The 24,111-nt window shown below is 45.0% G+C and overlaps 1 protein-coding gene across 1 annotated transcript in view; it reads right to left on the reverse strand.

The window, feature by feature from the left end:
* Pcp4 (Purkinje cell protein 4) overlaps positions 1 to 24,111 on the reverse strand; it is a 59,855-nt gene that overhangs the window by 16,366 nt on the left and 19,378 nt on the right. The window contains exon 2 of the mRNA XM_048422609.2: positions 15,858 to 15,909. Within this exon, the coding sequence (XP_048278566.1) occupies positions 15,858 to 15,909 (52 nt within the window). The remainder of the gene's footprint in view (positions 1 to 15,857; positions 15,910 to 24,111) is intronic.

A 24,111-nucleotide genomic window follows, 5' to 3' on the forward strand; every position in this document is an offset into this window, starting at 1 on the left:
GTGTCAATAAAAGGGGCAAATGATAATCTTTTGACAAGTAATTCTCACTTGACACCAGTGACCAGAACTGAGGCAGGCAGAGTGTGGCCGCTTCAGGCACTTGCTCAAAAGGCTTAGAGCCGAGTGGCATCGCCTTGACTGACAGGGAAAACAGCTTCAAAATTACAAAAGATAATAGGAATATTCTGGCTGAAAAAACAGCAGTGATTTAATAGGTGTTCATTTCACCGGCATGGGAGGAGCCCCCTCTATCCGTGACGTGTGGGACATTGCTGTCTACATCTGTACTCATCTGAATGGTGGTCATGGATCCACCCTGAAAAACTGCATGCAGACCAGAGTAATGTCCAGGAAAAGGCACCCTTTTACATAATCAGCAGTCAGCTGGTTGGAAATGCAGTTTATGCGATAAAAGATCGGATTCTTATGCATGCTGTCATGGTCTCTATGAGTTCGTATGGATTCTTATGCATGTTGTCATGGTCTCTATGAGTTCATACGTGTACCAGTCCTGTTGTGTATAAAAGGCACCGATTCCTCAAAGTCATTCACCACCTCTTGCTCTTAAAATCTTCCTGCCTCTGCTTCCACATGGAACCCTGAACCCTGGTGGAAGAGGTTTACTAAAGACACCTGCTTATGGCTGAGTCCTGCAGGCCTTCTCACCACCTGCATGTGGTCTGCGTATGGGTCTGTGTTAACCGTCTACTGCAAACAGCTTGTCTGGTGAGGGCTGTGTGACACATTGGCCTATGGGTGGAGCAGAAGGTCATTGGGGAGTTGTTTTAGTGCAAGTTTGAGTCAGACAAAATCCCAGCACCGAGAAGAGGAAAACAGCACAAGGTCCCACCCAAGCAGCCGTTTGTGATGGACAGCTGCTAGGGGAGGTGCTAGGGGAGGCAAAGCGGTCTTCTTCAGTGGACTGTCACTGGGTTTATCAATGCGCTCCAGGGCAGGCCCCATGCTCAGGAATAGCTGGTCAACACAAAGCAGATGCCATGATAGCGACTGTGTGCGTGCGCACATGTGTGTGTGTGTGTGTGTATGTGAGTGGTGGAAGAAGAATGCACACATGCTTGTGTGTGTGTGCATGTATCTGTGTGTATGAGTGGTGGGAGAAGAATGTGTGCGTGTTTGTGTGTGTGCACGTGTGTGTGTGCACGCGTGTGTGTGCATGTATGTGCATGAGTGTGTGTGTGTGTGTGAGTGGTGGGAGAAGAATGCATGCATGCTTGTGTGTGTGTATATATGTGTGTGTGCGTGTGTGTGCATGCGCTTGTGTGTAGTGTGAGGGGTGAGAGAAGAATAAAATTTAGATCAAATTCTCCCATTTTTGTATTTTTGATAAATTGCTTACAAATTATTTGTCATTGTGTCTTCACTGACAGCCCCAGCTCAGCTTTCCCTAGCCCCCCCACTTCTTTCCCCTCCACTGCGTCTGCCATGTCTCTTCTTGGGCTCATATCTAACATTTCTTTGATGCATGAAAAAGAAAAATAAAGAGAACTCAGGGGCTGGGAGATGGCTCAGCAGCTAGAGTACTTGCCACACTTGCAAGACAACCAGAATTAATATGACCAGAACCCAGATAAAATGCTTTGTGGGTGCAGAGGCTCATCTATAATTGCAGCCTTGGAAGTTAGAATCAGGATCCCCTTAGTAAGCTGGCTAGTTAGACCAACCTTGGCGCTGAGACCTGAGCTTGATTGGTGGAGGGAAACTGACATCAACCTGGAGCCTCCACGTGCACATGTACATGCATGCACACACACACACACACACACACACACACACACACATGTCACCACACATAAAAACATAGACACACATATGCATGCATGCATGCATATACCACACACATGAATACATGAAAAGAAGGAAAGGAGAATTAAACTATTCTAGAGTGTTCTGGAAACGACGAGAGCCAGTCACAAACTCATGAAGTATCACAATGAGAAAGGAGAAACATTATCCCCCTCTGAAGACAATGAAGACCAAAGGGATGCAATGGTCTATTGTGGGGGAATCCAGAACAGGTTCAGTGGTGTAGAATGACAGGGACAAAGGAAGCTTTTGGATTCTGATGCATGATCTCTTTGGGTGCCAATCAAAAGTCAGATACAGTGGTCTGGCCAAGCCTCAGAGCAAGCAGGCTCAGCCTGCTATAGTCAGGGTAATAACCAAAGAAGGAAAGACAGACTTGAGAGCCATCTGCTGAAATGCACCTACACCGGAGGAGGGGACAGTATGGTGACAGCAAACCCATAGATAGACTAGGAGAGGTCAGAGCTGAACATTTGTCCCTGAGAAAGTCTTAGGAAATGATTACAGAGCTCAGAGAAGCCAGGGCGCTGGCAGAGACCAGCAGGTGCCTGATAACCAGCAAAGATAGCATCAAAGCCATCACTGATGTCCCAACTCATCATCATAGTTCACTATAAAAATCTGTTCTGCTTTATGGACTTGTGGGAAATTGCACCTTGCTAAGCACTTATTAATTCAAACTGCCAAAGGGTTTTTATATCCACAATGAAACATGGCAACCTGAAGTCCAAGAAATCGCCAGCTAATTGTGGTCTGAACACGTTGTGATGCTGTGTGGTAGGGGGTGGGCTCTGCTGATGCACACAGAGCTTTCCTGGAGACAACTGGCTCTGTAAGACGGCTGGGATTGAAAGGGCTGGAATAAAAGTCACTCTGCTCCCATCAGCATTGGCTGCAAAGAAATATCTCTGATATCTGAGGGCCTGTTTCCTCAATGAATTCCAGAGCATGGCTCAATTTTCAGTTATCTGTAGCATCTGCAGTGGTAGAATGGTACAGAGGGGAGAATGTGCTTAGAAATAGTGAAGAGGCAGTTATCACACACAAAGCTAGTGCAGGGCACACGTGCAGCACAACCACAGACTGTGAGGAGTGCTTTCTAAACCCGTGTGAACTGAGGCCTCTGTTTGCTGATCTGAATGCATTAGCAGCAATCTGTATGTCAGCTAATCTGTAGTCCACACGGATCTCAACAAAAAAGGGGAAAAGCTTGCTTAATTTGGAAAATCATGTCCAGACTCCAAAAGAACCTCAAGAGTTGCTAAGAAGCAGCTCATATTTAGTTACTGGGAGAAAGGTAACTTCCAAGGGAAATATAACCTTGTGTGCTCGTGTGTGCAGGTGTATGTGTGGATGCAAGCATACACATGTGGAAGACATTGGATTCCTCAGGTCCTATCCATGTTGTTTCTTTGAGTTGGAGTCTCTCTTTGGCTCCAGACTTATGAAATAGGATAGACCAGCTTGCCAGTGAATCCCCAAAAACCCCTGGTCTCCACTGCCCAGGGCAAAAAAAAAAAAAAACCAACAAAAAACAAACAAACAAACAAACAAAAAAACGAGTGCCACCAAGCCTGGCTTTTTTCCTTTTTTATATGGGTTCAAAAAATGGAAGTCAGGCCTTCATGATTGGAAGGCAAGCATTTCAGTGAATGGACTATCACCTATGCAAATAATGAGTCTTCTTATTCATGGTGATAATGCCGAAAAAGATGTGATAGGGAAAGAGCCGCTCCAAACAGTGTACCATGAGCAGAGGATTACACGAAGTTGGAGAGATTTGGAACCTACCTGCAGGAGGAACAAATAGTGAAAGACGGAATATCAACCCACAATCTCTGAACCACAACAGCAAGACTAAGAAATCTTCAAACTAATGCCGGGAAAAATCAAGTGAATAAACTGCTCGTTTTCCATTCACTGACCACCTCTGCTGCTGTTTGAAACTTCCAGATGTCGCTTATCACTAACGAGGTCCTATTCCTTCTTTTCTCACCATGATACAGGAAAACACAATTCTTAGCATCATGGTGAGGAGGAGGGAGCAGGTTAAAAGCAGACATGGCTGATTACCAGAGAGCCGTGGCCATTTATTGTGCTATTGAAGCTGCAGATCTTTCAGTTTAATGAGAAGCTTAAATCAAGGTTTCAAAGCTGAGGCAGCCAAGAAGGACCCGAAGGAGAGCAGATGGCTCTTCCATCCTCCCCAGCAAGGTCAAGGCCAATGCTAACATCTCCTCCCTTAGCAGCAGACTGGGGGAGATGAATACTGAATACAGCCTTGCTCAGCCTTGTGCACAGGAGGCACGGTAGTGTTCACTGCGGCAGCCAGTGGTGCCCCTCCCACTTCCTTGTGGGCCAGCACAGCGCATCCACAGATCCCTTCCGCAGGAGCAGCCTTAGGCTCTCTCTCAGCCTACAGGAAGGCAGCTTTCCTGGAAGTCTGTGGTATGCTGGTTGGGGGCTCCTGCCACAGATAATGAGCTCTCTAAGCATACATGGGGTTTGGTCCCTGTGGTCCTCAATCATAGATGTCTAGAAGCTGCACTTCTTTTCCTCCAGGCTCTGAGGAACCTGCTGAGGCAATGTTTCTCTCCCCCCTTCTCCATTTCTCAGATGCCTGGGATTCACTAGGGTCTGCTGTTTGGACTCCTTGCTCCTCTGATCCTGTATAATCCCTTTATAAGTGGGGATGGGGGCTCAAAGGGAATGATAGGAATGCTCCGTCATCTGCACAGGAACAGACGAATGCCCTTGGGAGAGCAAGATGTGGCCTTGCAAAACAAACCTTACTTTAAGTGTATCAGGCTTTAAGTGTTCAAACGGAAGGATGTCAGGCCTAGACTGGCTGTACCTGCTTTTGTGTTTTATTTGTGTAGAAAGGTAATCATCCCTGTTTGTGTGTGTGTGTGTGTGTGTGTGTGTGTGTGTGTAAATGTGGGGATGTATACACACACACACACACACACACACATATATATATATATCACTTTATTGTAATAAATTCACCATTGCTAGCATCATGCAGCACATATGGTATACTCGTATACACCCAGGTACATGCACATACTCACTAAATAGTGTTAAAGACACATCATGCAGCTAGATTAATGTAGCCTCTAAACAAGCCCTTTCCCAACCCCACACATCTCAGTGAGCTTTTTATGGTTCGAAAAGCCACTCAGAAACCATGGAACTTTACCAAGATTTCATAGTTTCATGATCAAGTATGTATTTATATACACTTACCCACAAAAAAGAGAGAGGAAACATGACAGATCTAAAACTAGAAAAGCAGTTAGCTTTATGTCCTCCTCAGACTTTTGTGTCCTTTGCCTGCATTCAGCCTTGCTCATCACCTGATACCCCCCTTTGTCGCCTTTCTAAATGTTATACTAGACCCACACCTATAGCCGTTTACATATATGTATGCAAGCATTGTAGTTTGGGGTCCACAGATGAGGAAGAAAGTGGTTTTTTTTTTCTTTCTGAGTTTGGGTGACATGCCTGCTTTGTCTCCGTAAAGACACGTTAGTACAAGTGCCTCAGTTATTTAATCAGAGTGACCTAGCACAACACTGAAAGAGAGAAGTGCATTGTGGGAAACTAAGCATGGACCCTGCGTCCACACAGCCATTCCTGTGTCCTCTCTTCCCTGGCTTTCCATCCCTCTCTCTCCTCCTCTTGACAGTGGCTCTGTGGTGCTGGTTAGGTTTTCCAGTTGGTGGCCCTAGCTGTGGTCAGAAAACCTGTTTATTCTCTTCCTTCCCTCTAACCTGGAGCTGCCAGACACACTAGAACACCTGGTAAACTTTTAACTTCAGATGTAAAATGTTTTTGAAAGAACTATACCCCAACACTGCATGATATGCATCCTGAAAACATTTTTTTTTCAGCTTATCTGAAATTGAACTTTGGGTGAACATGCTGTACCTTGATTTGCTAAATCCTGTAGCCCCACACATCTCTGCTATGTTGCGGCGGTGCCACTGTTCCCAAAGTCCTGGTAAACACCCCTGACACCCGACAAAATCTCATGGCAAGTCTTAGACGGCACACTCTCTCCTCTGTGTTTCTCTCGGCTCTGCCACACATCTTTGCAAATAGTCCCTTCAGAGCAGAGGCACTTCAGAGTATCCATTCAGTGTTTCCAGTGTTCTCCTGGGACCACAACAGGTATATTTGCCATTACAGATTTCTCATACACACACACACACACACACACACACACACACACACACCTCCCTTACAATAGTTCATCACCAGCTCTGATTAGAATGTGGTACACAGTAGACAAGAGAATATTGAATGGATGGATGGATGAATGAATGAAGAAAGTAAAAGAAGAGAAGGAGAGATACACACGGAGAGGGGGAGGGAGGGAAGGATGCATAAGAAGAGAGAGGGAGAAGAAAAGAGCAAGGTTGAAGGGCAGTGAGGAATGGAAGGGAGGTGAGAGGGGAGGAAATGCGAGAAGCAAAGTGGCCCATCTGAAGCCCTCTTCATCGTGGCTCTTCATCGATGACTGAGATAGCCATGAGCAGATGATTTTTATACATGTGGCCATTCTATATGGCTAGCCTAGGCCCCCTCAAAGCCTGGAGGTCCAAGGAAGCTGCCTTTCTTATATAGCAACTGGCTTTTTCCATGGATGACTCTCAAGCAGGAAAACAGACGCTGCCAATAGTGAGGCTGGGCATCACTTTGTGATGTGGCATCCACTTTGCTAGCTTCTCGGGGTCTGATGAGTTGCGGAGCTCACCCAGATGCAAAGTTTGCCAGGTGGTAATTGGTAGCCATCTTTAATCTACCACAAGGTGTGGTCCAAGTAAGAAATCAAACAAAGCCACAACCAGCACCTACAGGGATCCAGCAGTCTCGGCCAAGCTCATTAAAATAAAAATAGCATTCAGGCTTGCTGCGCCTCATTTGAGAAATTAATGAGAACCCAATTAATATTTCCTTCCATTTTCCTTGATTTGGTGTTTTCCTATGCTGAATGCGTTCCTGCTCTGTGAGCTTTTCAGTTTCTTCTGGGAAAACGCTTGTCTGAGTAGCATTTGATTCTGGCTTAGGAGCCACTTGTGCCTCTTCAGGGAGAGTTCTCTCAGGGCGGCAGGAATGATCACGTAGGGATCAACTTGACCCTGAGCTCTGCAAGCACCAGGCTGTGTTGTGAGTGTCCTGTCTGTCTAGGTGTGATCAATAGCCAAAGAATCAGCATCCGAACTTGAAGTTCAGTGATCCACTCTGCTTCCTTGAGTTCACTGGCCACCCTCTGTATTCAGTCACCCAGTCAAGCCTGGGTGTTGGTGTGCCTACCAACTCCACCACTGTAATAAGTGTGTATGTGTGGGGGGGTGGTATACATATATGCATGTTTGTGTGTCTGTGTGTATGGCATGTGTATCTCACAAGTGTGTGGCAGCTGCACATGCATGTGTGCACACATGTATATGGAGGTCAGAGGTCAATGTTTGATGTCATTCTCGGTTACTCTCCACCTTATATTTTGGAGACAGGGTGTCTCAACAAACCTGGAACTGACCAATTCAGCCATGCCAGCAAACCCTAAGGATTTCCCTGTCTCTGCCTCAGTGCTGGGGTTAAAGGCGCATGCTGCAACACCTAACTTTGACATGGATACTCCACATCCAAACTCAGGTCTTCATTAGTGTGTGGTAAGCATCTTACTGGCTGAACAATCTCCTCAGTTTCTGGCTTTATTTTATTTTATTTTATTTTATTGTTTGTTTGTTTGTTGAGCCCACTTGGTGATGTTTTGCATGGTCCAGGAAGATTCACAAGAGTCCAAAGTGGATCTCAGGGTTTGGATTTACTGAGCTGCACACTTCCAGTGCAGTTTTCCGAGTGAACAATAAATCATTTTTACCACCCATTTAACTTCGTTGAGTTAGTTGTTAACGCCTAGAAATTTCTAGTTATCTCTACGTTGAAATAAGACAGCAACTCAGCAGTGACACAGTGAAAATAGGTTCTGACATGATCATTGTGTGATTAGTTGCTTTCTCAAAAATAAAATTTGGATATGATGTCCATCTTGAGCCAGCCACATGAGCAGACAGCCGGGCTCTGAAAAGCACCTCCACCCAGAGGATGTGGTGTGATGCGCTGCTTAATCATTTTAAACAAGGACAAGTTTCCATGTCTCACTGAGACCTAGGCAAATGCCACTGGCCCTGTCCTTCATGAACAACAAACAGGGAAAGAGGGGTGGTAAGTGGAACAAGCAGGAACAAGCTTGCTCAGGTTGTTCCTACCAGAATTGGAGCCTGGGTGTACTTGCTGGACACTCAAGACAAAGCCTGCTCTATGTCTCCCATGGGCTCTGCAATCTTGATAACCATAAGAGGTGTGTGGACACCGGCACACCCCTGCCACCTACCAGACAAAGTCATGGTGCTGGGGCCAGCCCTCTGGGCTTGATTACCATCTCATTTTGAGGTGATTCTTAAAAAATGATTGATGCATAACTTGGTTCTCAGCCTGCCTAAGTCTAATGAAAACTGGTCACTTACTCAATCAGGAAAACCCCTTTTAGGGGAGAATAAGACTGTAGAAATTGAAATAGCATTTCTTGATGGGATAGAGAAAAATATTGAGCCTAGTCTTCATGATTAATTAATATTGATCAGAAACTGACTTGTTACTCATTGTGAGAGCTATAGAAGCTAATCACTTAGTTGAAAGGAATTTATATAAGTTCCCAACAGCCCCCAAGGGCTTTCGCCAAAGGTGTATTTGGAGAGCTTTCTCTTACAGTTTCTGAGCCTTCCTTCCTAGAACCTGAAACTGGAGTAGACTGGCTTCCATCTGCCCCTGGAAACACTGCAGTGGCCAGGCAGCACCCAATCCTGCACATTAGCTGGGAACACAGATCCGCCCGTGAGCGTGACCCACTCTCAAAGAACAGCAGAGCATTTTCATATGCATGTGGAGAGCTGATACTGCTGGGGTACCCCAGCATTTTCACATGCCTTCTGGGAGCCTATACTGCAGGGGTACCCCAGCATTTCCACAGGCCTGCTGAGAGCTGATACTGCTGGGGTACCCCAGCATTTTCACATGCCTTCTGGGAGCCTATACTGCTGGGATACCCCAGCATTTCCACAGGCCTGCTACTCCCTGCCAAACCTCCCTAGTGTGACGCCTATGATTCTGGACCACCTTTTCTTCACATAGCCCAGGCTGGAGCGTAAACCACTTCACACCTCCAGGAAATCACTGTCTGCAAAAATCAATTCTCTAAATAAGATTAGGACTGCTTCACCTACCCGGGGTGGGGGTGGGGAATGAGAGATTTGCAAGCACACAGGAAATACTATTCCATACAACCTGTGGGATGAGACCCAGAGGAGGAGCTGGTCTGCATAGGGTGCCTGCTCCAGCCCAGCCACATCACAAGCAGCAAGAAGGCATCATCTGACCCCAGATGAGAATAGACATAGTAGTCACACCCCCCAGCAGACCAGTTCGGGGTGCAAGGTTTGGGAGGGGGTTCCTTCTGTTCTAACCCTTATGAAAAATGAAATTTAAAGCAGCCAAGCCACCGTCTGCTCTGCTTCCGATAGCCCTTCTGCCTACAAAACTTGTCAGCTCCTTTAAAAGCATGTGCTGTTTCATAGGCGGGGGGTGCCCAGCCCTAGAGTCACAAACGGAAGTCCATTGAGATGTCTAAATTGTTGCATTTTTCCTCATTTGACCAAATAATTCATAAGCGTAGCTTGAAGCTACTGTCTCCTGTTTGGGAAAGAGCTCCAAAGGGCAGAGGTCAATATCTTCCCAGGTCATGATATCATGGTGGGCTTAGAAAGACCTCTAAGAGCATTCTTGAGCATCATTCATCACTTCAGGTTGACATTAATGCCTGTGATGTGAAATGTAGTTTGATATTCAGCTAGTCTAGTTAGCCTTCCTATACCATGTTCAGTGTCAAAGGGGAAAAGATGAAAAAAAAAGGGAGGAGGCAAGGAACAAGAAAGGAAGTTGGTGAGGGAAGGAAGCAAGAGAGAGAGGGAGGGAGGGAAGGGGAACAGGAATGAAGATGGAAGGGGAGGAAGAATAGAGGATGAGGCCCGCACCTTCTTCTATGTGGTTAATAACGTATCAGATGTACTCATTCCAAAGAAGACCAACATCGAGTTTCTCTGAGATGATTCTTGTGTATCAAAGTCACTACATTGCTCAACCCAAAGGGCAAAACATCTCTTTAAAATTCCGTCTGCTACCTCAGATCGATGGCAATAAATCCGGTCAGCACTAACCCCCAAGACAACCTTCACACAGAATCAGCCACTCGTTCAACAATGCTACGCGTGAAGCAGGCTTCCTTGCAGACCCTGATGGCTTAAAGGCCCGGCTTAATAAGCAATTCCAATTTCATTCTTTACCCATCTGGATCAATATTAGAAGCAACATTGGACATCCATCCTTTCCTCCCGGAATACAGATTCTGTAGAGGACTCGGAGCCAATAGCACAAAGGATTCACCCCTGAGTTTCAGAAATTCTCAATGTGCGTGTAAATTAAGTGTTTCAAATAAGAAAAGAGAAGGAAATGGAACAAGAAAAAAGCCTAGATAGAGATCAGAGTGTTTTGATTTTCACCCGGCATGCTGATGTTTTCTCTTTTGTTTTTTGTTTCTCTGTTTTTTATGGTATGCACAGCTGCACTCCCGGTCCTCCTGCAGGGGCTCCCGGCTTCTGCAGGACAGGTTTTACTGCAGCAGCAGAGAGAGAAAAGGCTCAGTGGCCTCGAAGATATCACACACTGTGGAACCTGATGGCTTCGTGGAGGGGAGTTTTCCATAGCCAGGTGCAGTCTGGGTAAGCAACACAAGTTTCTGAGGTGTGCTTAAGGGTGTCACTGTCCCTTTTCAAAGAAGCTCAAATCTCAGCTGAACTGAGATGTGTGTGGAGTCAGCCCCTCGGTGGGAGCTAAGGGATCAATCTCTACCCACCTTCCAAATGCATTGGTAAGCTTTCCTCCTGACTCCCAACACCAAAACTGCATCCCAGGCAGCTTGGGCCTCCCTGTCTCCATGCCTTATGTAAAGTCAGGCATAGCCACGTTACGCAGAGAAGCACCCGGGGTCTTAGACATTCATTCAGTCACCTTTCTAGAGAACACATCTCATTCTCTTGCCTCCTAGGTCAGCCTAGACACAAATGCAATGTCACCTCAGCAGCATCCTCCAACAATGGTCTTCTCTCCTGAGCACGAATGTGAGTCCTCTGTCACCGCGTGCTCGCCCCTGCACATGTGACCTCACACCCCATGCTTGTACAAATCAAAAAGTGATGGATTCAGCAGATCCTAGGCACAATCAGCCCACATCTGTATGTGGGTCTTGATAACCTGTCAGGCACCAAGAACAAAGACAAGACTGTTGCTGGCTAGTGGGCGACATTAAAATAAGGGTGGGGATAGGGCAAGGAGCACAAGGCATGCATAGGAGAATTCCACATCTTCTTTGAGCCCTCAAAGAAGCCCAGTGTATACATGCCTATGTGTGTTTAAGGTGGGTCTCAGTCACTCTCCCTACCTGCTTGATGGCAGAAAAATAAGAACAATGTTCTCTTATGTACCAGTGGGTGGATTCTCTCGAAGGTAAAGGTAAAATAAACTTGAATTCCTTTTATTTGGATTGTAGTCAAGATAGGCAGAGGACAGAACCTAATACAGTAGAGCGCTTCCCTCATTGTCAGTGGCAGGCCATCAAGGAAAGTCTTGCCTTCTTCCTGCACATGCTCACAGCTACCAGAAACTTCCCAGTGACAGCCCCAACCCCAAGGAAGAGGCATACCTCTGGACTACAAACCTGAGGCTGTGTTGTACTATTTACCCTCATAAAAGAACCCCCAACTCCAGGGTGACCCCCAGGTAGTGACAGACACTGCCCTTCAGAGCAGGGAGCTGCTCTTTTCTCCAACCTGGTGGGTTTGTCTGCCTTTCACTCTTCACATGGAATCTTTAGAAACAAATTCATCATAGCTCGATAAGTCAGGAGAATTCTGTCCCAGTTTTAGAAACTCAATTTAGCTTTGGGCAAGCAGCAGAGTCATCCAGAAGGGTTATTACTCATAAATCTCTCCTTCGACGGGAAGTCCCCCCCACTTCCCCGAAGCTGCTTGCCTCTCGGTGTCTCTCTACTTCCATTGTCAACACAGAGACTTAAACCAGGTCTCTCTGAGTGACCAATATCAGGTCACACATCAAACATCCAGAAAAGAGATATGATTTTTGCAAGAATAAACAGGCGAATAGTACTGAGCTATGTACATTCAGATGGCATCTGTATTTATAAACATGTTTGGATTTAATTTTTCTGTCTAGACTGCAAAGATCTGTCACTGGGGCCATGAACTATTGTTTCACTGAGGTGGAAAATTACATCAGGGGCCGTGATTCCCAGGGCCTGATTCAGCAGATGGCCCCAGGAGCTCTGTCCACAGAGCCAGGGAAATCTCTAGGTCATCCACATTCCAATGCCCAGGCTGAAGAGATTGCTCCACTGGTTAAAGTGCCTGTTGAACGAGGGACACAGTTCAATCCCCATAACCCTTGTGACTTTTCGATACAGTCATGTATACAAAGTTATGTGGAAACAGAAAACCTAGAAAAATCCAGTGAGCTCCAGGTGCAGTGAGAGAGTCTGTCTCAAGAAAAAAGGTGAAGGAATACACCCTCCACACACATATACTTGCACACACAAGAGCAGATGTATACACCAAAGAAATCAAAATCTTAATGTTAAAAAAAAAAAACCTGCCAGCCATAGACTGGTAAGGTGAGATGTTATGAGCACGTATGGTTCATCCGGATGATGTAAGCTAAATTCCTAGGGCCTTTATCAGGCAATTCACAATCACCTCTAACTCCAGCTCCAGGAGCATCTCTTACCTCTGCCTCCAAAGGTACAACTCCCAACACACACAAACACACACACACACACACACACACACAAAAAAAAAAAAAAGTTAAAAATGAACACAGGGGGCATTGGGCTTCTGTGGACTGATACCTCAGGAGAGTAAGGGGGCATCCAGGACATTAAGAAATGGATAGGTGTCATGTTTTGTGTCAATGGATGTTATGATGATAGTGACAACAAGCATTTCTGGAAATCTTGTCCCTAGCCATTAGCCCTCTAGGGACAGCCTTAAGTACACAGGTCAGTCAAGCCCAGAAGGCAATCCCCTATATCCGTGTTTCATGATACAAACCGTCATGACCCACAGATCGTTCCCAAAGTTGTCATGACCTTCTATTTCAAACAGAGGCCTCAACAGAATCCATGTTTAGAAAAATAGCATGTCGGCTTGTAAGCACTAATAGAGCTGGAAATCCTCCTTTTAAAATTAAGGACTGCGATGTGGTTCTCACAGCCTTGCGGCGTCTCACGCTGCACGGGTCTGCTCTCGTGGGTCCTTGCTCCTTTAACACGTGTAGGCAGCTTCACGTGATAGTAACTGGAAACATACATTAACATAATAGATCTCCCTTGATAATTGCTCTGACAGAATGAATTTTAATGTGATTTAATATTAAGCTAAAACAGAAATTCCAAGATCCAGAAATTTGAGAATAAGAAATTAAGTAACTTAAAATCTTCAGGGAAATTTGTTCTGCTCCTGGGACATTTTATGCGCAGTCTTTTTTGGGCCCTGCTAGTCTTTGTCCTTGTTCATTCTCGAGATAAAAGCCTGCAAAAGGCTTACTAATATAATAATAGTATGTCATACACAAATATATGTAAGCAGCTTTTTCTCAAAGCAAGGAATATTTTATTTATAATAGTATGGATTTAAACAGTGCCATTATCCTATAATTATCAAATAATCTCTAATTTATTTTTGCTACTTAGAAGCAAATCTCTTTTGAGATCTAGGCTTATATAATAAAAAAACCTTATTCATAGTATCTTGACTTTTTCCATTTGATTAATTTTTATACCTCCACAAAAGAGGCTCACTTCATGCCTACTGATGAGAACCAACTCTTAATTCAAATATTAAATGATTATTAAACAATTAAAAATTAATTAAAAAAAATTAAAGCTGGCAGAAACTGCAGTTTTTAAACGATAGAAAGGTGTGTCCTCCGTAAGGGTCAATCATGCCTGTGATACAAAGCCCAGGACATGCAGACATGCCCCAAAGAAACAGTGGCACGTCAAGAGAAGTCAGTGTGTGTACAGAGGCATGGGTCACGGGAGACCTGGTGCCAACCCAGCCACCACCATGCCTCAGCATCAGGCTCCAGGCTACTCAGGGCTCACACAAGAACAGGCAACTCAAAGTGTGGGCTAGGGACAATGTCATAAAAGAGATTATAAAGGATGCAGTTGAACAATAAAAGATTTTATTCCCTTCTTAAAACCGTGTTCCCTCCCAGGTACACGGTGGAATTTTCCAGAGGCTGCACATCATGGGGCATTGCAAAAGGCATGCATCAGCAGACAGGAAAACTCGGCAGGTCTCTGTCGGGCAGACATCAGCAAGAGATGTAAACACCGCTGCTCTCAGCACTAGATAGAACTGATGCTTTGGAAATAGGAAGTTTTCATAAATAAAAGTCTCCTGAATTGATATATAGAATGTTTATTCCTATTTATTAATAAGCAAGCTTTGAAAACTTCTTCACTTTCACTTCCAGACGAGGGACCATCTCTAGTGAAGCCAATGTGCATTAAAGGTCTGGGAGGTCTTCTGGCATACTTAAGGTCACAAGTGAAGTTATAACAGGTTGGTGACCCTGAGGATAGGTGGACTGTAAAGGCCATAGTCCTGATGCTGTGAGAAGCTGTGGATACAGACTTCAGTTGACAGGTGGATATAACTGTGTGACCAGGAAAATCAGTGGAGGCCTCAGTGGGGTATAGTTCTCTGTGATACACAGACGCCCTTCCTCGATACACAGACACCCTTCCTTGTTTAGAACCAATAGTGTCAACCTTCCTCCTCCTTCTTGCCCTGCCATCAACTTTCTGATCTCCTTCCAGTGTCCTGCATATTCCCTCAGTCCTGTACAGGGGACAAAAATTTTCTGGACATAAAATGAAGCATCCTCAGGATCTGGAAGACCCAGCATCCCTCCTTCTCATCCTCCACTCTGATAAGGTCATTGTCACTTCAACAGCTCTGTCCGTGACCAGGACAGTACAACGGGATGTTCTCCCCTTGAGTCTCATTTGTTATCCACACTTTGATTGGTGGACACCAGCTTCCCTTCCACACAGTTGGAGGCAATAGAACTTTTCTAATAAAGAAGACCATGTTTTATAATTCATAAAATTTAAGAACATGCAGAATCTAGCATCCTCAGAACAACACTGTAGTCCCCAGCTATTGTGGGGAAAGGGGCTCACTATTACACAGTGTTCTCTGCCCCAAATCCAGGTCTTCCAAACCAGTCTTTAGTTTCCATAAAATATGAAGTTCATTCCTACACCTGAAGATTGTTCCCAGTGAACCCTGGAGAGAAGGGAGGCGTATGCTCCCAGCACCCTATGGTTTTATTTCTGGGTGACTCTGCAGTAAAAGCAGGAGCCCTGCCCCAGCACCACGGCAGAGACCAGCACTGGGTTCTGGGTGCTCCGGAGGGCAGAGCCCAGTTCTCTATCCTCCTTCCAGGAGTTGAGCATTTCACAGTTTTCAAAGCACTTATCTCATTTGATCTCATTTTAGCCTCACAACAACTTGGGTGGAATCTCACCAACCCTAATGAAGAAAGCAGAGAACTATATTTGCATTGTAATTAACATGTTGCCCAAAATGGGAGTCCTCTTGACTGGGAGGGAAATGGCTCTTAGCATCACATTTAGCTTGTTCGGCTTTTCGTTGCAAAGATGGACCACAAGGCTCGCTGTGAGTTGCTAAAAGCCACTCTAAACTAAAGCACTGGTACAAATAGCAAGCCGGTTTGGGTGGAAGGCACGGTTCAAAGTTACACATGCCCAGGGAGACGCAGATGGGGGTGGGGAGGCAGCAGGACCTTTGCTGCCGTCTTACCATTATCTCCCGAAGTCTTGTCTTTTCCGTTGGTCGCTCCAGCGCTTTGTCTCTGAAAAACATTTTAAGAAAGGAAAAAGAAATGATCAGACATATTTTGGATTATCTTCATCTTTTCTGTTCATTCAAATATCTCTCATATCACATTGAGTTCAGAGTTACCATAACTTCTAAAGTATGGTGCCGGCGAGACCACGAAACAGTGATTCCCATCAAGGACCTGCTGAAGCTGCCCACCGCCTCGCTTGCCAGTGCCCACTGCTGGCTGAAGACAGCTCAGAAGCCCCATGAAAAGCCAGATGGTGAGGGTTGCTGATTGAACATAACCTTATCCAAACAGAAGGAAAGTAGCCAAGGCTGCGTGCCAACCCCAAGGCTGCCGAGGCTGGCCTCACACCACCCTGTTCTCACACCAGGCACAAGGGACTCTTACGTTCACTGTAGGGACTCTTATGTTGCTCATTCCTCCCCACTGCTAATCCACTTTATCTATCATTGTCTATGCCTGTCCCGGGTATTTCCATTTGTCCAGTTTGGCAAGAAGTATGAAAAACATTATGAGCTATTTTTAATACCATTTTCATTCATTCTTTGACATTTTTGTTCAGGCATATATTTAATTTTAGTCATCCCTAATTAAACTCAGTATGAAGAAATAACTTTTAAGGTTAGATTTGCTTCAGTCTGGGAGATTCCTTGAGCATTCTCAAGATATATATAAAACATACATAAATACATATAAACAGAGAGCCTGTCTCTTCAAAGCTTATTGTGGCCTATGCGGTTATTTTGATGCATGGAGGAATATGCATCTTGTCAATCCAAGTGTTTGACAATTTTCAGGAAGCATCAGTTTGAGAAGACAAGAAGAGGCTGCAATGGCTCTAATTTCTAGGAGAAGGAAATAGGGCCAGTAGGAAGCATGGAGCCAATTGTGTCCTGTGGAAATTACCACTGTAACATAACTACAGTAAAGGGGTTTTGGAAAGACAGACAGCTACCAGAAAAGACAAATCACCAGAAGTGACCCCTAAGAAGTCATGATGACATCAGAGTTCATACATGAGGCCCAGGCCAGTCTACAAACAATCTCCTAGGAGGGGTATCAGTGCCCTTCAGTGTTCAATGTTGTCATAAGGAATTTGGGAGTCATTAGTCAATGATGACTGATGAACATGGATTATCCAGGTTCTAATCAGTGTAAACCAACAGAATCAATGATAAATATGAATGTCAACATAGTTGAACAACCCGTAATGCTTACTGTCCCGAGGAAATGATTATCTAAGAGAGCATACCGAAGGGCACCCGCCCCCCAGGATGTTACCAACACTTTCAGCCCTTGCAAAGCTTAAAGATCAGCGACGCTGTGCTCCACCCTGTGAGACAAGCTCCTCTCTGGAAGGAACCAGGAGGAAAGTTCACAGAAAGCTGGCCCCTTCTTCATATTTAATTTGGAACCTTTGGGTTTCTATAGCGATAGACTTGCCATTGTTCGACCCCCAGCCAGATATCAATTGTTCCTGCCATGGCATTCACCCCTACCAGGCGGAGGCTGTAACACAGCCAGCTTAATTTAAGCCAGAGAGCACATTCCTTGCCTAGAGCAAATGTACAGGTACAAACAGCCATTTCTTTTCGTCTGCCCTTAATTTGATACCAATGCTTGTCCTCTGTCATACAAAGCTGGTAAATGTGTGGCTCCTGATGGAAGCTAAACCACCCAAATCAGGGACGCAGCTGCCACCCCAGGTATGAGCCAGCCCACTATCTAAGCCCTTCCTTGAATAATTCATAGATGGATGAAGATAAAAGAGAAATTGTGCAGAATGAAAGGTGAGATTTTTCAGGGCAGAATAAAGACAAATTAAATGGGATATAAGCACGAAGAGGGTGCAGGCCCTGGCCCATCATTTTTAAATGCCTTAAACACCAGTACCTTTCAGGTGCCACAAATGCCACCTAGCACCATAAAAGATCACATTTTAGAGCCAGGGGAAGACTGAATGAGATGTGCACAGGAAGAAAAAGAGTCATTCTTTCAGGATTTCTAAGAGGAGGGTTTTTATGTCGGCTCTTGCACAATGGAAACAAAATGGAGGGGATAGACGTCGTGAGAGATGCCGTCTCAGATAAGAAAATGATCCTGACAGAAAAAAAAATCCTTGAAAGCATCTTGTTTCAAAATCCTGGTGACATTTTCAAAGGAAGACTGAGTGGAGTGGAGGGTGCCCAGAAGCTTCCAAGTCCCCACAGTCTGGTCCTCACATGTTTACTTTACTGTCCCATTACATGGGGTGACAAGTATTTCTGGACTAAGGAGCAGAGGGTTCAGGTCAGACCCTGGGACCGTCAGACACCACCAGCTCTGTGGATTCTGACACTGTCTTTAATGAGGTGTGTGTTCTCATCAGCTTCTTCAGTCTCACTTTACCTACTATGTCCTAAGACACAGAGCAGAGCTTTACACAGGCAAAACTGAGAAGTGCTGAGCCAGGACTACACCCAAAGAGCAGGCACTCGGGTCCTGCTCTTAGCCACTATGCAAGCGTGTGTCTCTTTGCACGATGTGCCACATGTGAGCCACCACCACAGCTAGGGAAACCAAAGGACGGGAATTCATGTCTTAAGACTAACGTGACCTCATTGGCACCCATGGGTATCAAGTATCGAGAACACTTGGATTATAGGAAGAAGTAGTTAGACCAATAATAAAGGTCTGAAGTGTAGGGTGGTTGTGAGGTGGGTTTTTTCTTGAGCTTATATATAGCACAAATATCAGAGTTAAATTATTCTGAAATAAATGACTGTGTGGCTGGAAGAATGAACTGATGGATCCATGGATAAATGGATGAATCAATAAATGGATAGATTAATGGAGATGCTGGTAGATGGATAGGTGGATGAATTGATGGATGGATGGATCATTTAATAGATAGATCAATAGATGGGTGGGTGGGTGGCTAGGTAAGTTAATTGGTGGATGGATGAATAGATGGATGGATCAATGTATCGATGGGTGGGTTGGTCAATGGATAGATGGATGGGTCAATGGATCAATGAGTGGGTTGATCAATGGATCAATGGGTGGGTTGGTCAATGGATGGATGAATGTGTGGATGGATGGATGAGTGATGGTTGATAGATGAACAGATGGTGGTTGAATGATAGATAAGTGGATGGGCAGGTATGTGAGTGAACAGATGAACAGATAAAGTTTTTCTGTAAAGGATAATGAGGAAAAACGTTACTTTTAATGAAGTAATAGAAACATCTACCTTTGGAAAAGAGGCTGCCTTTTCATTCCACCCCTACTCTCACCCCAAGGCAAGAGAAGAGCTGACTCTTCTCTCCATCCTCCACCAACTCCAACTATGACATCATCATCCTGATACTACATTGCCCCCTGAACAAAACATTAAGAATATAATCTATCATAATTAAATCAAGTGCTAAAGGAAATAAACACAACGAAGAGGTAAACCCTGTTTCAGGAATTCTGTGTCCTTTTCTAAGATGTCAGAAATGGCTCCATGATTTTGTGAATGCCACTACTGCCGTTGAGTTCAAATATCCATTTCACAATATAATATGTGAGCATAGGCAGAAGTCACTCCAGGTAAATATATCTAGCTACAATTTAATACCCAATGGAAAAATTACCACATTGTACGTCAGGTATTGAAAATATAGTTCAGAACAGTCCAGAAAACCAAACGCTAGTGTATCTGAGAGCTTTGAGGACATGTCCTGCCACAAGTTCTATCAGCCTAAATCTGACTGGGTGTCTTCAGGGGACTCTAAAGAATTAGTCAAAGGCTGTGGGCACTGAGAACAGGGAGGGCTGATGATGAGAAGTTGATTATTGTCTCTTCTGGAGACATGGGTGGTACCTTGGAAGCAGAAACTCAGCCTGCATCTCAACTACATCAGAACCTGTGCCCTGGGACCTCTCATCATTTAGTCCCAGGAGAAGCCTACAGAGTCTGACCATCTACTTTGTCAAAGGTACTGGACCAAGTATTCTCATTTGGATCCTCTTCTGATCATCTCCTGCTCCATCCCATCCTAACAAGACCAGGTTCACAAAATGCTCCTGTTTGGGATCCCCTGGCATCCTGTTCCATAGGGTGAGTGTCTGGGAGAATGACAGTCTCTTTCTCCTTTGCCATCTGAAGTGAGCATCCCTGCTACAGAAGGCAGCTCCGTGTCTGCCCTCATTTGGTGCACAGCTCTGTCTTCCGACATGTTAAAGTCATGTCCCTGTAGTCATCTTCAGAGCCTCGTGTAGAATCAGAGGACCCGCTATGGTCCAAGACCTTCCACTCAGTTTTGCTGTTACCATAATAAATGGCCAGACTACAAGAATCATAGGCCATGTAGCAGTCCTCAGAGACTCCAACTTTAATCCTGACCTTAAGTTACAATTAGGTGTGCTAAGGACCCACGTGACTTCAAAAGAAAACATGAAATCCCCTTTCGGTCAGTCCACATTGGCAATAGGATGTATCTAAGCTCTTTGATGAGGGGATAGGACAGAATCCTAGACAGGCCCGCTGTTCTAGGTTAGCCATCTGTAGATGCTCTCCGAGAGACTTTGACATGAAGTTTTTCTTCCCCACCAATGATCAGTAATAAAAATAGAACATGTGAGAATTTAGTGAGCCTTAATTAAAAGGAGTCTAAACAACAATTGATAGTATCAACGAGGCCTGTGCCTTTAAATGTGCCTTTTGATAGCTTAATTTATTCTAAGTATCAGTTAAAAGGCAAGAGAAGTAACCTAAAGGCACACCTTCTGAAGTAATTTTCCTGAACAGTCTCACTGCATAAAGATCTTTGGGAAACATTTATACATGCGTGCATGTGTGTTGAATGTGTGTGTGTGTGTGTGTGTGTGTTTAGATGTGGTGATGATCTGTGTGGAGATGGTGTATGTGTTTGTTTGTGCACTCATCTGTAAGTATGTGGCATATATGTGTATGGTGTGTGTGCATGCATGTGTGTGCCTATATATTTTCATGTATGTGTGTGATGTATGTGTTTGTGGTGTGCTATATGTGGTGTGTGTATATTGTGTGTGGGGTGTATGTATGTATGGGTGTTGTGTATGTGGTATGTATGTGTGTGTGTATGTGTCTTAGTCTGGGTTTCCCAGAATGCAGAGCCTGAGAGAAACATTGTTCATGCTATAATTTTAGCCAGGGTGATACCCGAGTGAAGGGAAGGCAGTAGGCAGAGGCATCCACTATGAGGATGCTTCCTCAAGCTGACCGTGGTTAGGTGCAGGTCGCCCTCAAGAGCTGTTCAGGCTGTCAGTGGGGATGACGGGCAGAGGAGGCACAGGAATTGTAGTTCAGCACTTCTGTCTCTCTGATCAAAGACACCCCACGGAGCATTGATTCCCATTGCCTAACTGTGCATTGGCCAGGCTGAAGGGGGAGTCCCCGGGGAAGGGGTAGGGAGATGGATATGGAGGTGTTTGGAGCGGAGAGGCAATGATGTGCTGCAATTGTGCACACGCCCAAGCCTACGCAGGACTGTTGGCCACGGAGTTCCTCACAGGCAAGGACTGCTGTGGCACACAGGAGGCAAAGGACTCAGCACCCAAACCTTACTGGGTGAACTGTTTCCAGGCCAGTTGCAAAGCCATGAATGATTGCTTCATAGCAGATGTCCTCTGGTTAAACAGATCACATCAATTTCTAGGAAATAGTCGGCACTTGGTTTATTTATTCACGTACTTTGAGCTAATAATAAATATTGATGTAGATCAGGCTTCTTCACGTACTTTGAGCTAAGAATGAATATTGATACAGATCATGCCTCTTCTAAGCCACAGTCAGGAGCATGCACATTGACAACACAGCATCACAGTGAGCAGAAAAGTGCCAGAAACATCATTAACACACTCAGCAACATCCTGATGACATCTCTTGAAAACCCTGGTTATGTTTCCTTTGAGCATAATGGACTCAACATCTCAGTCCCCCTATTCTTCCCTGAGAACTCACCCACAAAACCACCACACTTACAAAATAACCACCCTGGTACAAGATGACTTCTTTGGGGACCAAATACACAGGTACACTAAGAAATTCAGTCATCGAGGTAGATTCTTGAACGCAACGCTAAAGCTGGCACCAGCAAAGTTTAGGGCCGGAACTGAGCTTATGTCTGTCTGCCCTTCTGCCTCAGGCTCCTGTGCGGCCAAGACAGCACAAATCCCTGTGTTTTCTGAATGCAAGCATTAGGTTCAAGACTGCTAGTTACAACAACAACTTGGAAAGTTATTCCAGCGCAGAACAATTGTTAAAGCCGTTGTCACATTGTGAACCCCAGCTACATGTTAAGAATGAACGTCGCTGGCTCCTGAGTTTTGTTACATGATTTCTTGACTCCTGAGGCTGCAGGCCCACCTGCTACTTCACCATTCATGCCTGTGATGTCAGTATGCTATTTGTATTACACACCGGAGGCTAAATCAGCAAAAGCACTGTCGTTATTCATGCTAATTTTCAACTTGAGACACAAGGTTCACTCTGTCTGAGCAGGCACAGCTACACCTCTAGAATGAGATGCACACCCTCAGGAAATGACATTTTTAATACTGGAAGTTTGAAGAGTATGAAATGCAATCTGAATTCTCACTGGGCAGACTTTGGGTACAGCACCAGGTGGGTACACACTCCTACAAAGCAAGCAGTTGATAGACTGAGGCAGGGGGATTACAAAACCAAGGCTATCTGGGTCTACATAGTCCAACTTGAACTGCATGAGACTTTGTCTCAAAAAAAGAAAAAAAAATGAGAGGTAGAAGATGTTTTAGTTGGTAAAGAGGACCTGTCAGGCCTGATGATCTGACTTTGGTCCCCAGAATCCACACAATGAAAGGAGAGAATGAACTCCTGAAAGTTTTCCTCTGACCTACACAAGTGCACCATCACACACACACACACACACACACACACACACACACACACACACACACGCATGCACACAAACACATACACATCACAAAGAGAGGAAAAAGAAGAAGAAGAAGAGGAAGAGGATGGAGAATAAAAAGAGGAGGAAGGAGAGGAGGAAAAGGAAGAGGAGGAGAAACTTTTTAAGAAAAAAATGGGAATCTAAATTGTAGCCCAGGGATACTCTCTGAAGGTGGGTCTACAGCATTTGTGGGTAAATCTGAATTCATTAGTTAACTAATTTTGTAAGATACCATTTTGCTGGACAGTCATCCATTTCAAAAACCACTTTGTTAAGAAACAAGGAGCCTCCTGGAGAGCTAAGTGCACAAACCATGCCTAATCTCATTCAGGCTGCACATGCCTAATCTCATTCAGGCTGCACACACCCAGGTCTCCTGCCTTCTCCTCAGTCACGGAGAAGCCAGTCTCCTGCCTTCTTCTCGAACACAGAGAGAGGATTTTATCTGAGTTTGACTTTGGCAGCTTTGGAAAAGGCAAATGACCATTGTAGGATTTGGGGGCTGGGTTTATAGAAGACAAGGAATGTGTAACAAAGAGCCCTTGACTCACAACGAAATTTCTTCTCAGCCCTGTTGCCAAGCTCTTTGTGTGGGGAAGGAAATGGGTCCTCGTGGACCAGGTGTCTGCTTCCCTCAACTGATTAATTAAGAAAATTCCCAGTTAGAGGGCTTTAGTGTCATCCTGACACAGAAATGAAAGGATCACTTTAAAGGTAAGCTACCAGGAGGTTGAGAGATGGCTCAACAGTTCAGAGTGAGCATAGCTGCTGCAGAAGACGAAGCTTTCACTCCCAGCACCCACATCCAGTGGTTCATGACTGCCTGGAACTCCTGTGTCTAACACCCTATTCTGTCCTCCGCAGGCACCTGCACACACACACACACACACACACACACACACACACACACACACGGCATACACTCACAAAGTTATACACATAATTTTTTTTTAAGGAAACAGATTATGACAATCAAGTACATTCATTGGCATGCAGAGACAAAGTCAGCCGGCAAATGAGAAGCCACCCTGGACAGTGACTCTTCCAACATCCCTTGTTTCTGCCTTCACTGAGCCAGGCCTGGGCTAGGTTAGAGAGATTCTCCCACTGTGGCTGACTCACAATCTGGAGGGGTCAAAGAGAGAAAAGTGGCCAACCTAACACGTGAGAACAATTCTGAGCCCAGAATACCTAAGGTCAAAGGTCTGGGCACAAGCTCCTCATTCACAGGGGCTCCTGCCTATCGCCAACCATAAGCACAGGG

Source organism: Myodes glareolus, chromosome 2 (assembly GCF_982192425.1).
Source record: "Myodes glareolus chromosome 2, mMyoGla1.1, whole genome shotgun sequence".
In the NCBI taxonomy this organism is placed as follows: domain Eukaryota; kingdom Metazoa; phylum Chordata; class Mammalia; order Rodentia; family Cricetidae; genus Myodes; species Myodes glareolus.